Source organism: Sorex araneus, chromosome 2 (assembly GCF_027595985.1).
Source record: "Sorex araneus isolate mSorAra2 chromosome 2, mSorAra2.pri, whole genome shotgun sequence".
Taxonomy (NCBI): domain Eukaryota; kingdom Metazoa; phylum Chordata; class Mammalia; order Eulipotyphla; family Soricidae; genus Sorex; species Sorex araneus.
In genome coordinates, this window is record NC_073303.1 from 225,779,498 (window position 1) to 225,793,346 (window position 13,849).

Sequence of the window (13,849 nt, forward strand, 5' to 3'; positions counted from 1 at the left end):
GAGATCAGGAAACTATTCGGCTTAGGCTTATTTGATGCAGTGCAAAGAAGTTTACCTGGTTCATGATGGAAAATTTCCTTCCTATTCTGTTGTCCGGGAGGCGAAAGCCTTTCCTCCTCATGCCGTCCTCCGACTCGGACTTAAACACCTTCTCGGGGTCTCCCTTCTCCTCTCCTTCAGAGAGTTCCTTTTGCTTCTTCTTTTTCCTCCTGTTTCGTCTTTCCTTGGCACTCTTGGAGCTGAGTTTTGAAAGTTCAGATGAGCTCCGAGGAGAGCCGACCCCATCTTCACCTTCTTCCTCGATGGCATCTTCGGAGACGGTTCCCGCAGAGGTGGCCATTGCGGCCGCCTAGGGAAGGTCACAGAGCAGAAGCAATTAGCTGGAGCCACCCAAAGCCAAGCAGCGAGTGCAGATTCTTTTCTTTCTTTTAGATCAGAAAAGCAGGGAGAAGAGAAGGAAGAAAAACTGAATTGCCAAGAGAGATGATGTCCATGGCCTGGACAGGCTCAGCCCTAAGACAGCGGCACAGAACCCAGTGGTGAGGACTTTGGGATTTATTCTCTTGAGCATCTCAGACAAGAATTTTGCTGAGGGAAACTGAAAGTGAATGCTAGGAAACAATATAATATGGTCTCAACCACTATGGTCTCAACCACAAAAACTACATGTATGTTTCATAGGGAAATCAAGTTTTGGGTAAGTAAAAAGTATGGTGCAATCACAAGTTTTGGTCTTCAAATTTTACTTTAGTAATTTATGTTTTTCTTTTTTCCAATTACTATCATTGCTTTGTGTGATTACAAAGAATATCCAAGGCTTTCTTCTCAAACCAAAAAGCTAGGCTATATAAATTGCTTTGGCCACTTTTGTTTTACATCACAGCAATTGCACACTTAACAGGTGAGAAATTCCACCAAACATTATATAGACAAAAATTTCAGCCAGTAAGACGAATGCAATAATTGGACCATCTGCAGTTGTTATTTGGATTATTTTAATCAGACTAATGGCTCCGATTTCACAGTGTGTCCAGAAAAGATCAAATGGAATGGTAGTCAGATGGGGTCTGAGTCACGGCAGTCTGGCAGGAAGGCTCGCTGCAAAGAACTCATCACCAACCTGTGCCTCTTCTTGCTGCTTCTTCAGTTGCTCCAACATGGCTTTGAACTCAGCTTCCTTTTGCTCCGCCTCCTCCAGGGTTGCCTGATTCTGCTCTTCGTAGGCCATGGCCACCACAGCCAAGATCAAGTTCACCAGATAGAAAGAGCCCACGAAGATGACCAAGACAAAGAAGATCATGTATGTTTTCCCAGCTGCCCGCAAAGTCTGTAAAGACAAAAAAAAAATCGGAGTCATCAGCATCAAATGAAACCAAGTGGTGGCCAATTTTCCTCTAGGAGGCCTGGCTGTCCTTGGGCCACGACAGGCCATCTGATGTGCTGCCCCCCACCTCAGAGCCATTTCCCCATGGCTGAAAGGCCTTTCCAACCTCAACTCAAGAGAAAATGGCAGTTGTACTGCCTATTCATTTGAACAAAAATGTCCCCTTCCAGGTACACATATTTCCAGATATTCTTTGCATAGCAAAATGCCTTTCTTAAAAAAAAAAAGAAGAAGAAATGTTGGGGCTAAGAATTCTACTTGACTTTCTTCATTCTATTTTTTGGAGGTGGATCACACCTGGTAGTACTGGGATGTCAGTTCATTCAAAAACAAGAATAAAAGCCTTCAGCTTATGTTCATTTTGGTTCTCAAAGAGCATAAACAGAAAAATTCGACCTTTGGATCAGGTCCAAGGCACAGGAAGTTGCCATCCTGAGTGATAACTCCTTTCCTCATCCTTCTGCGATAGGATGTTTGACAAGAGGGATAAAAGAGGATATTGGGGAGAAAAGCATAAGAAAGATCCTAAGGTTACTTATTAACAATGTGCAGACAAATATCATTGGGTGTCTGGGTTTAGGCCATATATATGTGACCTACTATTACTTAATTTTCATTTTTATTCTTTTCAACCACATTTTGGGGCTGGAGCGATAGCACAGCAGTAGGGTGTTTGCCTTTCATGAGGCTGACCCGTGTTCGATTTCTCCGCCCCTCTCGGAGAGCCCAGCAAGTTACCAAGAGTATTGTGCCCGCATGGCAGAGCCTGGCAAGTGTATTGGATATGCCAAAAACAGTAACAATAAGTCTCACAATGAGAAACGTTACTGGTGCCTGCTCGAACAAATCGATGAGCAACGGGATGACAGTGACAACTACATTTTATAACACTACTTAGTGAGAAATATTTCATGAGAAATATTCAAACTGGCAACTCTAGGGCCCAAGAGAAATGTTGGGGATTTGAGTTAGATGTTTGCCTTAAAGAGGATTTTTCAGACTTGAGTGGGACATGTTTTTCCTTCCTAAACAAAAGGACATCATCAAATGCCGAGGCTAAGAGAAAACAAAATATTATCATAGAATTTATAAGTGGGAAGGCTTATCACTTAAACCAGTTTTTTCAGCCTTTTTATAGCTAGGAGCAGTGTCTGGTGGGCCAGCCAATGGTTGAAAACCACCAACCCGAACTTCTCCATCACCACCAGCAAAGCTAAATGACTTGCTCAGGGTCACCGACATGGCCCAAGGGAATGGTACTAACCTTGTTATTCTATCAGCCACAACCTGTTAGAAGTCCACATGAGTTTCAAATCTGAAAAATGCTGGTAATTTAGAGTCCAAGCTCACCCGGGACAGATATCTTTATCTTTATGGGGCCAGAGAGATAGTTGAGTGGGTAGGGTGCTTGCCTTGCACAAGGCTGACCCGGGTTTGATCACTGGCATCCCATAAGGTCCCCTCCAGGATGGATCCCTGAGCACAGAGCCAGGAAGGTTCAGAGCACAGTTGGGTGTGGCCCAAAAACCAAAAACCAAAAAAAGTCTTTAAAATGTATAGTATAAACATATAAACAGTGTGTTTATCCTCTTTCTTATATCTTTTTTTCTTTTCTTTTTTTTGCTTTTTTGGGTCACACCCATCGATGTTCAGGGGTCACTCCTGGCTCTGCACTCAGGAATCACTCCTGGTGGTGCTCAGGGGACCATATGGGACGCTGGGAATCGAACCTGGGTCGGCCACATGCAAGGCAAACGCCCTACCTGCTGTACTATTGCTCCAGCCCTCTTTCTTAAAAAAAAAAAAAAAAAAAAAAAAAAAAAAAAAAAAAGTCCTCAGCTCAGCAACACTAGGAAATGAAATAATAGGTAGCAGACACAGGGAGCAGATTCTCAGTCCAGGCACACCGTCAAGGCTGTGAGTCTCTGCAGTTATATATGAATGAGTGCTAAAGTAACGGAGCGGGGAGACGGAGCAATTTGGAGGAAGAGGGAGCCTGGTGTGAGTACAGGCTAGAATTAAACACAGAGGGGCTGGAGTGAAAGCACAGCGGGTAGGGCGTTTGCCTTGCACGCGGCCGACCAGGGTTCAATTCCCAGCACCCCATATGGTTCCCCCAGCACCACCAGGTGCCATTTCTGAGTACATGAGCCAGGAGTAATCCCTGTGCATTGATGGGTGTGAGCCAAAAAGAAAAAAAAAAGAATTAAACACAGAATCCCGTATGGAGGCCTGGCTGAGAACCCAGCCACACACCTGAGAGATTATCCATCGTGGAACAAGAAGGAGAGGAGCAGAGGTTCACTTGAAAACTAAGGAGTCTCCTCCCTGCTCCCCACCCAACACACACACACACACACACACACACACACACACACACACACACGGGGATGTGGCAGAGTAGAAACTGCTAAGACTCAGAACTTTGCCCTGCATTAAGGAGGGATGAACCAAACCCTTGACCCTAAAACCTCTCTTACAAAACCTGACCTGGAGGCAAGGACAGAAGCAGGCAACGTACTCAGGGCCGGCATGGCATGATTCGGGGCTCGCCCGACGGCAGGCGCAGGTCCTAAACATCAGTCAGGACACAGCGTTCTGAATCCGTTTTGAAAGGAAGGTAGCCCAAGAGCAAATTCCGGCCACTCCAGGCTGAGGAAGGAGCAGTGACACCGGCTTGTTTCAGAAGAAACAAAACCAGCTTCCGCTCACTCCACAGCTGGTCGAGGCCCAGGAATGAAGGCACGGATGCAGAGAGTCAGAAAGGGCTTCCAGCGTCTAAAGCCAACAGCCCCGCCGCCTGCCCTGCCCATCTCAGCCCTTCATGGAATAACCAGTTGGAGCCCAGGCCTGGCCAACCTCAGGGTTGGAGCCATTGGTACTTTCATGTCTATTTGAGCCTGGTCAGGTGCTGGCAAACGCAAATATCCTAGTAGATCACTGGGACTTACAGGTGCTACTCCCGGGTGTTCATGACAAGATGCCATTTGCAGCTCACCCTTGTGGGACCAACACCACACCACTAGCAGGCACTAGCAACTAGACACTCTGAGATCGAGTATTGGTCAGCTTGCCCTCAAGGATACAGCTGAGGCAGGAACTTTATAACCGCAAAATTCTTTTAAAAATTAAAAAAAAATTAATCATGTGAAATAGACCCTTACAAAGCTGTGCATGATTTGATTTTAATGATACAGTGTTCCAACACCCACCCCTTCACAGTGTACATTTCCCAGCACCCGTGTCCCCAGCTTCCCTCCCATCATCCCCAATTCCCCACCTGCCTCCATGGCAGGCGCTTTCTCTCTCTCTCTCTCTCTCTCTCTCTCTCTCTCTCTCTCTCTCTCTCTCTCTCCCTCTCTCTCTCTCTCCCCCTTTCTCCCTCTCTATATCTCCCTCTTTCCCCCTCCTTCCTTTTTACCCACAAAAATCTACCAATGGTCCAGAGCTACACAAATAGACCCACGGTCTCCAGCTGGCATTAGTGACTGGGAACCTGAGACACGCACCCAGGCAAGCACAAAACCAGGCCCTCACCCAAAGGCTTCACCCTGCACAAGAAACAGTGAAGAAGCAGAGGACAAAGACAGAAGCAAGTCGCAGGGGTGAGGTGGGAGGGAAACTGGGGACACTAGTAGTAGGAAATGCGCACTGATGAAGGGATGGGTGCTGGAGCACTGTATGACTGAGACAACCATGAGAAGTTTGTAACAGTGATTCAATGAGAGGGAAAGAGAGAGAGAGAAAGAGAAAGAGAACAAAAGGACCCCACATACACATGAGATTTACACAAGAGTTCGCTGAACTCCCTGCTGCAGTCTTCAAAGTGACAGTGATAAGGATGGTCACTGAGTTGAGGAAATCAATAGAGAACAGCTTTAACAAGGCAAAATACAGAATCGAGAAACTTCAACCAGAAGTCACTGAAATGAAGGATAAAGTAGATGATCCAAGAAATGCAACAGAAATAAGGGGTTTGGAGAGGGAACTCAGAGGGCAGGTGTGCAGGCTTTGCATGTGGGAGACACTGGTTTGATTTCTGGCACCTTCTGGATGCCCAAGCACCCCTGGAGTAGACCTCAAGCACCACTTGGTGTGGCCAAATGCAAAAGACAACAAGCTAATGGGGCAAAAACAACAGAATTCAGCAATAGAGTAACAAAAGCTGAAGAACAGATTCAGTGTGCTTAAAAACAAAGAAATGAAATCATTAAAAAAGAAAGGAAAAGCATTAAGACAAAGGAAATAAGAGATCTATGGGCCAGCATCAAATGGAGTAACATCACGCCAAAGGGGCGCTAGGAGGAGAACAAGGTGTTTGCCTTGCATGCAGCCGGCCTGGGTTCACCCCCAGCACCCAGTATGGCCGCTCAACCCTGAGGAGCATCAGGAGTGATGCTCAAGTGCAGAGCCAGGAGCAAACTCAGTACTGCTGGCAGTGCTGTGCTCAACAGCAACAGAAATTTTACAACCTTACAATACTAAAGAACCAGGGGGAAGTAGAAAACTTGAACAGACTACTACTAAGACAGCTGGGTCTCAACAGCAATCAAGCGAACAGGCCCAGGCAACTTCAGAGAGTTCAAACCTTCCACGAGAACCTACTCCCTATCTTTCTGCAGCTCTTCCAGAAAGTCAAAGCAGCAGGAATTCTTCTAGTTTCTGTAAGGCCATTTTGTACCATTATCTAGTACAAAGGCAGGCAGAGACATTACTAAATAGGAAAATTACCAATGACCAATATCCCTGATGAACATAGATTCAAAGATCACTGTCACTGTCATCCCGCTGCTCATCGATTTGCTCGAGCGGACACCAGTAACGTTTCCATTGTGAGACTGGCTGTAACTGTTTTTGGCATATAGAATACACCACGGGTAGCTTGCCAGGCTCTGTCATACGGGTGGGATACTCTCGATAGCTTGCTGCGCTCTCTAAGAGGGGTGGAGGAAACCAACCCAGGTCGGCTGCATGCAAGGCAAACGCCCTATCCACTGTGCTATCGCTCCAGCCCAGATTCAAAGATACTCAACAAAAAATTAAAGAACTGTACTAAAGAATACTAAATAATAAATTAAAAAGGCCATACAGCATAATCAAGTGGGAATTATTTTAGGGATGCATGGATGGTTCAACAGACACAAATCAATTAAAGAGATATACTACATCAATAAAAGGAAAATAAAAGCTATATCCACAGGGGCCAGAGTGATAGAACAGTTTGCCCTGTACATGGCTGACTGAGTTCAACCCCCAGCACCCCATATGGGTCCCAGAGCCCACCAGGAGTGATCCCTGAGTACAAAGTAAGGAGTAAATCCTGAGGACAGCTGGGTGTAACCCCAAACAGAACAAAAATCATACCGACAGATACAGAGAAAGCCTGGCAAGATTCAATATTATGTCTCAATAAAAATTCTAAGTGGGGATATAATTTATCTCAATATAACAAAGGCCATATATAACAAACCCACAATAAGAAAAATCTGAAAGCTTTCTAAATTAAGCACATGACAAGAAATGTTCACTGTATTATTATTTAACCCAGCCACAGCCATGCTCAAGGCCCCTCTCCACACTTTTGGACAAGTCTCACACATGAAAAAACCGGCAGAGGAACCCAGGTGTGTGGGACCCAGGGCTGAGATCTCCAAGCCTGCTCAGATCAGGACTGGGCCTCTTCTGCCCAGATCCCCCATTTTCCAGAAGCTAGGCGGTCACACCCAGAAACTGCCCCCAGTGCCGTGTAATCCCATCAACGGCCAACATCCAGAGATTATAAAACCAAGGTCCCGGAAGTGGATGTGCAACATCTTATAGCCTAGTTCTCCCTCTGAGAACCCGGCAAGCTGCCGAGAGTTTCCTGCCTATATGGAAGAGCCTGGAAAACTCCCCGTGGCATATTCATATGCCAAATCCAGTAACAACGATGGGTCTCATTTCCCTGAAACTGAACAAGAGTCTCCAATGCGGCACCGTTGGGAAGGATGAGTAAAGAGAGTTTTCTAAAATCTCAGGGTTAGGACAAAAGGAGACGTTACTGTGACCGCTCCAGGAAACTGACGATCAACGGGATGATGATGATGATGATGATGATTATTTAACATAGCTTATAAGTTCTAACCACAGCAATTAGGCAAGAAAAAGAAATTAAGGGGATTGTATTTTGAAAAGAAGTCAAACTATCTCTGTCTGCATTTGACATAGTGTGTGTAGAAAACCCTAGACACTGCAAAAAAAAAAAACTTCTACAGATAAATTATACTAAAATGTGGCAGGCTAAAAGAATCAATTTATAAAAGTTGGTTGCATTTTTACATGCTGTTTTTAAAAAAAGAACTAAAAAAAAATTTACACACACAAAAAAATTGTGTCCCAAAATTAAGCATGTAGGAATCACAAAGAAGAGCTGACCTATTTACTGAAAAATATAAATACATCATCATTAAAAGAAATAAGATACAAGGAAGTGGAAACACAGTCTATGTTCATAGATAGGAAGAATACCAAAACACTGTTAAAATTTATAGTGGAGTACTAAAACTCCACTAATAGCCAAAGAAATCATGAGAAAAAAGCTCAGAGGTATTATTTTTCCTGTCTTCAAATTTTCCTATAAAACTTTAATAATCATAGTTTTTTATATAAAAAACTATATGCTTTTAAAATGTTTTATAAAAAAATCATATAAAACCATATATAATAAAATGTATGGTACTGGAATAAAGGCAGACAGACTTTCAGACCGAGAGCCCAGAGATTCAAATATATGTCCAATTAGTTTATGACAAAGTAGTTAGGCGCACGAAGTGGAGCAAGGAAAGCCTCTTCAACAAACGGTGCACAGAGCATACGCTTCACATGAGTGAACCCCTGGGTACTTGCCCCTCCCCGCCCCCCAAATTGTGCCAGAGACAAAACTTGAACGAATTCACATAAACGTGCAAACTAGCTCACTCTTAGAGCGGCCATCTCAGATCCTGCAAAATGTCTTCACTAAAGGACAAGAGGACTTTCACACAATCTCCCTGATCTTAGATAATCCCTTGTAAATTCTTTCACCAAAGAGGAGGAAGCAGCCAAACTGAAGTTATTACTTACCAACTGATACAAGTTCTCCCAATAATCCTGGGTCATAAGGCGGAACAATGCCAGGAAAGCCCAGCTGAAAGTGTCGAAGCTCGTGTACCCGTAGTTGGGGTTCCTCCCCGCTTTCATACACTGGTACCCCTCTGGGCATTGCCTGAAAAGAAAAAAGGAATTTTTAATGAATTCCACCCAATCATCAGTGGTGAGTCACCTCCTTGATCTTGGAAATTAAAAAAAAAAAAACAAACAACTATCCAGAGTCAGTCTAACAAAATGAAATGTTTAAAAAAATGAAGGAAAAAAAGAAATACATACAAATCACAAGACCAATGTTTAAAAGAAACCCGCTCTGTTGGGGTGGTCCAGGCTCGGAATAACAGGCATACTTCTTAAAGTGCTACTTCCTGGGTCAGGGAGAGAACTCAGGGCCAAGCATGGACAAGGCCATGTGTGCCCTCCAGGGTATGTCCCCACCCCAGTACTGTCAGATGTAACTCTGGTGGCCCCAAGCACTCTGAGCACTGCTGGGTGTTGCTCTTATGAAAATGATGATTCCTAGGCCCTACCTATGATCTATGGATGAAAGTTTTATAAATGGGATCCTTGAACCCACATTTTGAGTAAGTTTGCCAAGTGACTTTTAAGAAAGACGAATTTGAGAATCACTGTCCTAGATTCATAATAATGTGCAATATAAACAATTATTCCTGGTGAGAACAGGCTAGAAGTTCCTCTTATTCATTTCTGTTCTCTTAACTCTCTAACAATAAAATAAACAACTGTGCATTTCAGTAACCATGATTAAAACAGTTCTACTTTTAAGTGATTCACCTGATAATTATATCAAGGTGATTGTGATATTGACTTCAATAAAAAAGTTAAACTGACTTCTACTTATATTGGTCATTTTAAAATACTAATTTTGAGAATATAGTAAACTCTATGTTTTTATAGCTTTCTATTGCAAAGTACTTTCATGTATGCTACCTAATTATATCTATACATGAATTCTTTGAGACAGAACACAACTTATTAAATTCATTTTCTAGATTATACCTTAGATATATTGAATGAGTTGCCCAAAGTCTTAGAATTGCAAAATAAAGGCTCAAATGAAGCGTAAAGTACCCCTTTCTTTTCTTAAATCACCATGAGATAATATAGTTACAAAGTTTCTCATGACTGGGTTTTAGTCATACAATGTTCTGTCACCCATCCCTTCACCAATATACATTTCCCACCACAATGACTTCCAGTCTTATATACTCTCTCGCCCTCTCTTCTCTCTTTCTCTCTCTCTTCTTATCCCTTTACTCAAAGTGACATTTTCACAACAGCTAATAATGCCCCCAAATAGTTATATGTCCTTGGAAGACAATGTATACATAATACGTGGTATGTACATACAATGGAATATTATCCTGACCTGAAAAGTCAACAAAGTTATGACATATGGTAAAATCAGCAAAACCTTGAGGACATTAACTCAAATGAAATAAGCCAGTTACATAAAGACAACTACCAAATGAGTCTCCTTGAATAAGCACCCTGAGCAGTTAAAATTGTAAGGCAGGAAGTAGAATGGGGATTGATGGCGGTATTGGGCAGGGTGGGGAATATTGGGAAGATGAATTCTGGAGACAGAAAATAGTGAATGTTGTACCATAAGGTGAGTGTGTTTAATACTACTGAACTGGGTTCTTAAATAGAGCAAATTTTCTGTTACATATATATATTTTTACCCCAATAAAAAACAAAATGGGAAAAATATGTTGGCCCCCAGTGCTGTCAGGCATGGGGTATTTGGGTCATCCTCGGCTGCTGACCTTTCCCGAAACAGTGAGTGTCTTACTCTCTGTATTTTATGAATTATGCTACAATCCATGTTAATTAAACCACATTTAAGAGTGAGCCACTGTGATACATGCTAGTGTCCATGTGTTTATTAAAGTAGAACCAGAGACGTCTACAAAAGAGACAAGAAAGATACCTTATGGTACGGGTTCTATTCCTTGCCTTTTCTATCAAGGGTTTTGGCTGGGGACTCTAGACCACTCACCGACTAGGGCAATTTCAACTTTGACTCATCAAATATTAAACAGAAAAAAAAAATCTAAGTTCACCAGCAAGTCAGACTCAATTAGTATCTGTAACATGAGAATGAAATAAAGTATCACCGAAGGAAATAAAATTAGGTAAACTACTTACCCAGCATCAGAGCTGTTCCCACAAAGCAAAGGTTCCAGCATGCCAGGAACCGTGTAAAAATTTGCTAGAAGTTAGAAGAAGCAGAAGTAAAGAAGGGCAGATTTAAATGAATGAGAATAAGGTTGTATTCCCAGCAGCAAGTTACTGATTTCAGCTTGTGTCTTTTCTGAGGCAGTGACATCTGATAGGAGTTCTTTTCAATTATTTTGATACATATGTATTTAAAAATTAAAAATACTCTGATAAAGCCCTTTAATGCAACCTTTTTTGTGGGTACCCGATTTTGCTTATACTTCAACTCTATATGCCAAGTTCTGATGATTGCATCAAAGATGTTCAAATGAGTTTTCTAATTTCTTTACCCCTTTAAACTCCATTCTTGTACCCACATAATTTCTCTGAAAATAAATGAGAAACCCTCACTGATAGCTACTTAACCATGTCCTACTTTAACTTAGGAGGCATACTTCCTATGTGTGTCCTTGAAATTATCTTCGCAATGTTTTATTATTTGGTTTAACTGCCTTATTTTCCTTAAGAGTGACTCTTGGTAATATTGCTAACTTACTCCAATTATTTTATACAAGTTCTATGATACTAAACATTGCTTAATCAAGACTCAATTGAAAATGTGAAGCTATTAAGAACACATACGGATTAAATGATGCCTTAGAGATGGTCTGCCTCTCTATACCTGATACTAAAGTCTTTGCAGCATTACGAGAACTGAACAAGTGTATTCTGGACAAAGGATTTTCATCAAGTTTCTGAGCCTGATTTTCCAAAAAAAGTTTAGGGGTAGATATAAGAAAACCATAAAGTTTGGGGTTTAAAGAAAGAGAAGAGGCCAGAACGATAGTACACGATGGTTTGGGGGCTGCTCTGCATGCAATGGGCCTGGTTTGGTCTCTGGCACCCCATGTGGTCCCCTGATCACTGGCAGGAGTGATCCCTGAGCACAGAGCCTGGAGTCAGTCCTAACTAGAGCCAGGTGTGGTCCCCAAATCCAAAATAAATAACATTTTAAAATACAAAGGGAGAGAAATTAGAGATGGGAGAGACTGCCGGGGTTTGAGAGCTCGTGTACACCATTCTACCTGGAAGGGAGGGACCAACCTCACAAGCTTACTTGCAGGATCACTTTCTTTCCTTTCTGGCCCAAACTATTTTTTATGGGATACCAGGGATCAAACCTGGGTCGATTGGCCGAGTGCAAGGCAAAAGCCTTACCTGCCGGACGATCTCTCTGGCCCCTTTAACTACTTTTTATAGCCCAGAGGTGACTTCTGACTGCACACTACAGACAGACTTGACTTCCCTCTTGCAGAAAAGGGGCCACCTACTTTTATTGTTGATATACTCGTCCCAGTCAAAGCCTCTGGTGCCGTTCTCCAGATAGCTCTCGTTGAAGTTTATGGGCCACACCACGCACTTGTTCCGCAGGTTGCCCATGAAGAGCTGCAGCCCGATCAGGGCGAAGACACTCAGGCAGAACACGGTCAGGATCATCACGTCCGACAGCTTCTTCACGGACTGGATCAGGGCGCCCACAATGGTCTTCAGGCCTGAGGAGATAAAACCCCCGGAATCAGAGTCACTCTACAGCCCTCCCCCCACCGCCCCCAGCCTCCCTCTCAGCAACTGGACTCTACGCTGCTCCCCACAGGTACCACCCTCGAAAACGGCCCTTGAGGAGTTGCACTTCTAGGTTAACAAGGCATTCGGAGGACCAGTTTTCCCCAGGACTAACCCACTGCTAGCAAGTTTCCTTTTCTCGACCCCTTTCTTCCTGGAGATGCTTCCCCTTCTCTGTTCCCCAGGTGAGACCCACTCTAGCTAGCCTCAAGGCCTTCAGACAGGCTGGCTCCTCTGCCTGGAACGGTCTAGTTCTTGGTTCTACCTGCTTAACTCTTATTCATCCTTCCAGGCTCAAATATCAGTCCCTCCAGAAAGCCTGACCTGACATCACACTCTTCTCCCCCTTTTATTGTTAATATTTCAATAGTATCATATGCTTGCCTCTCTAGTCTGAGATCATGACCCCCATATCAGATCGCTTAAAATATTTCTTATGATTTATTATCATGTTTTATTCACATAGCAGATAATGTACACAAATTTCTTGGGTGAAAAGGAATTGTGAGTGGAATAAGTTTGAGAAGCCCTGTTTTTTAGGATTTATCATAGTTACAATGAATTATGTATAAAATCTGTTGTTCACAACTGTATCTACACTGCCTAGCTTGCCACAGGCAGTAAATACTTGAATAAGGAAACAATAAAATCCGGGATTTAGGAGCTTATCCAGTTGGAAAGATAACTGAGAAGTTTAAAAGTCAAAATTAAAAGCATATATATGTGTATATATATGTATATACATACATATGCACATATGTATATACACATACACATATACATATATATACTGTCTTGCTCTCTATAAGTGATCTTTCTCCCTAGTCCTAGCTTAAAAAAAAAAAAGTCTGACCCATTAAGTGCAATGCAAGTCAAGGGTTCAAATTTAAACCTGCAGGTAGATTTTTTAATTGCATGGGGTGATTATAGTGGCTGATAAATGACAGAAAAACATGATTATGGGTTCACGATATTGTTTCATAGCTTATTTAACATATAACATGTCCTGGCACGCTTCCGTAGGGCATGTCCCTCTGCCCCCCAAAGCTCAAGCACAGTGGGGTGCCAGTGCACCAGGAAGAGCAGGCCCGGGAGGCCTCATCTCTGGTCCACTTTGCAAACACAAACTCCAAGCTGGAACTCAAAGGCGGTCCCAACCCTGGAGCATGGGACTGGGTAGATAATCTCATTTTAACCCCCGCAGGCCACTCATTTATTTGTGTGACTAAACTATACATCTAACCTCTTGGAATCTCAGGGTTGGCTGGTTGGTTTTAAAGCAAAGTTTACATAAAGTACTCATCACAGCTCCTCCGGTCTGTAATAAGTTACTTAAATGTTCAACTATTTGGGTATCAGGTTCTGCATTGAAATGTTTTGTTTTTGTTTTCCACTTTGATTCATCTATAAAAAGATATAAAAAGAGATATTAAAAAGAGATGGTACCGAGCAGTGCTCAAAGCTTACTCCTGGCTCTGGGCTCAGGACTCACTCCTTGAGGAGGTCTGAGACCACCTGGGGCACGGGGTCAGC

The 13,849-nt window shown here is 42.9% G+C and overlaps 1 protein-coding gene across 5 annotated transcripts in view; it reads right to left on the reverse strand.

Annotated features, from left to right (window-relative positions):
• Positions 1 to 13,849, reverse strand: part of SCN8A (sodium voltage-gated channel alpha subunit 8) — a 224,623-nt gene that overhangs the window by 100,108 nt on the left and 110,666 nt on the right. For all 5 annotated transcript variants that reach the window (XM_055125619.1, XM_055125622.1, XM_055125620.1 and 2 more), the window contains exons 7-11: positions 12,025 to 12,246; positions 10,682 to 10,745; positions 8,486 to 8,627; positions 1,121 to 1,327; positions 56 to 349 (exon numbers count right to left, since the gene is read on the reverse strand). In XM_055125619.1, coding sequence (XP_054981594.1) covers positions 56 to 349; positions 1,121 to 1,327; positions 8,486 to 8,627; positions 10,682 to 10,745; positions 12,025 to 12,246 — 929 coding nt within the window. The remainder of the gene's footprint in view (positions 1 to 55; positions 350 to 1,120; positions 1,328 to 8,485; positions 8,628 to 10,681; positions 10,746 to 12,024; positions 12,247 to 13,849) is intronic.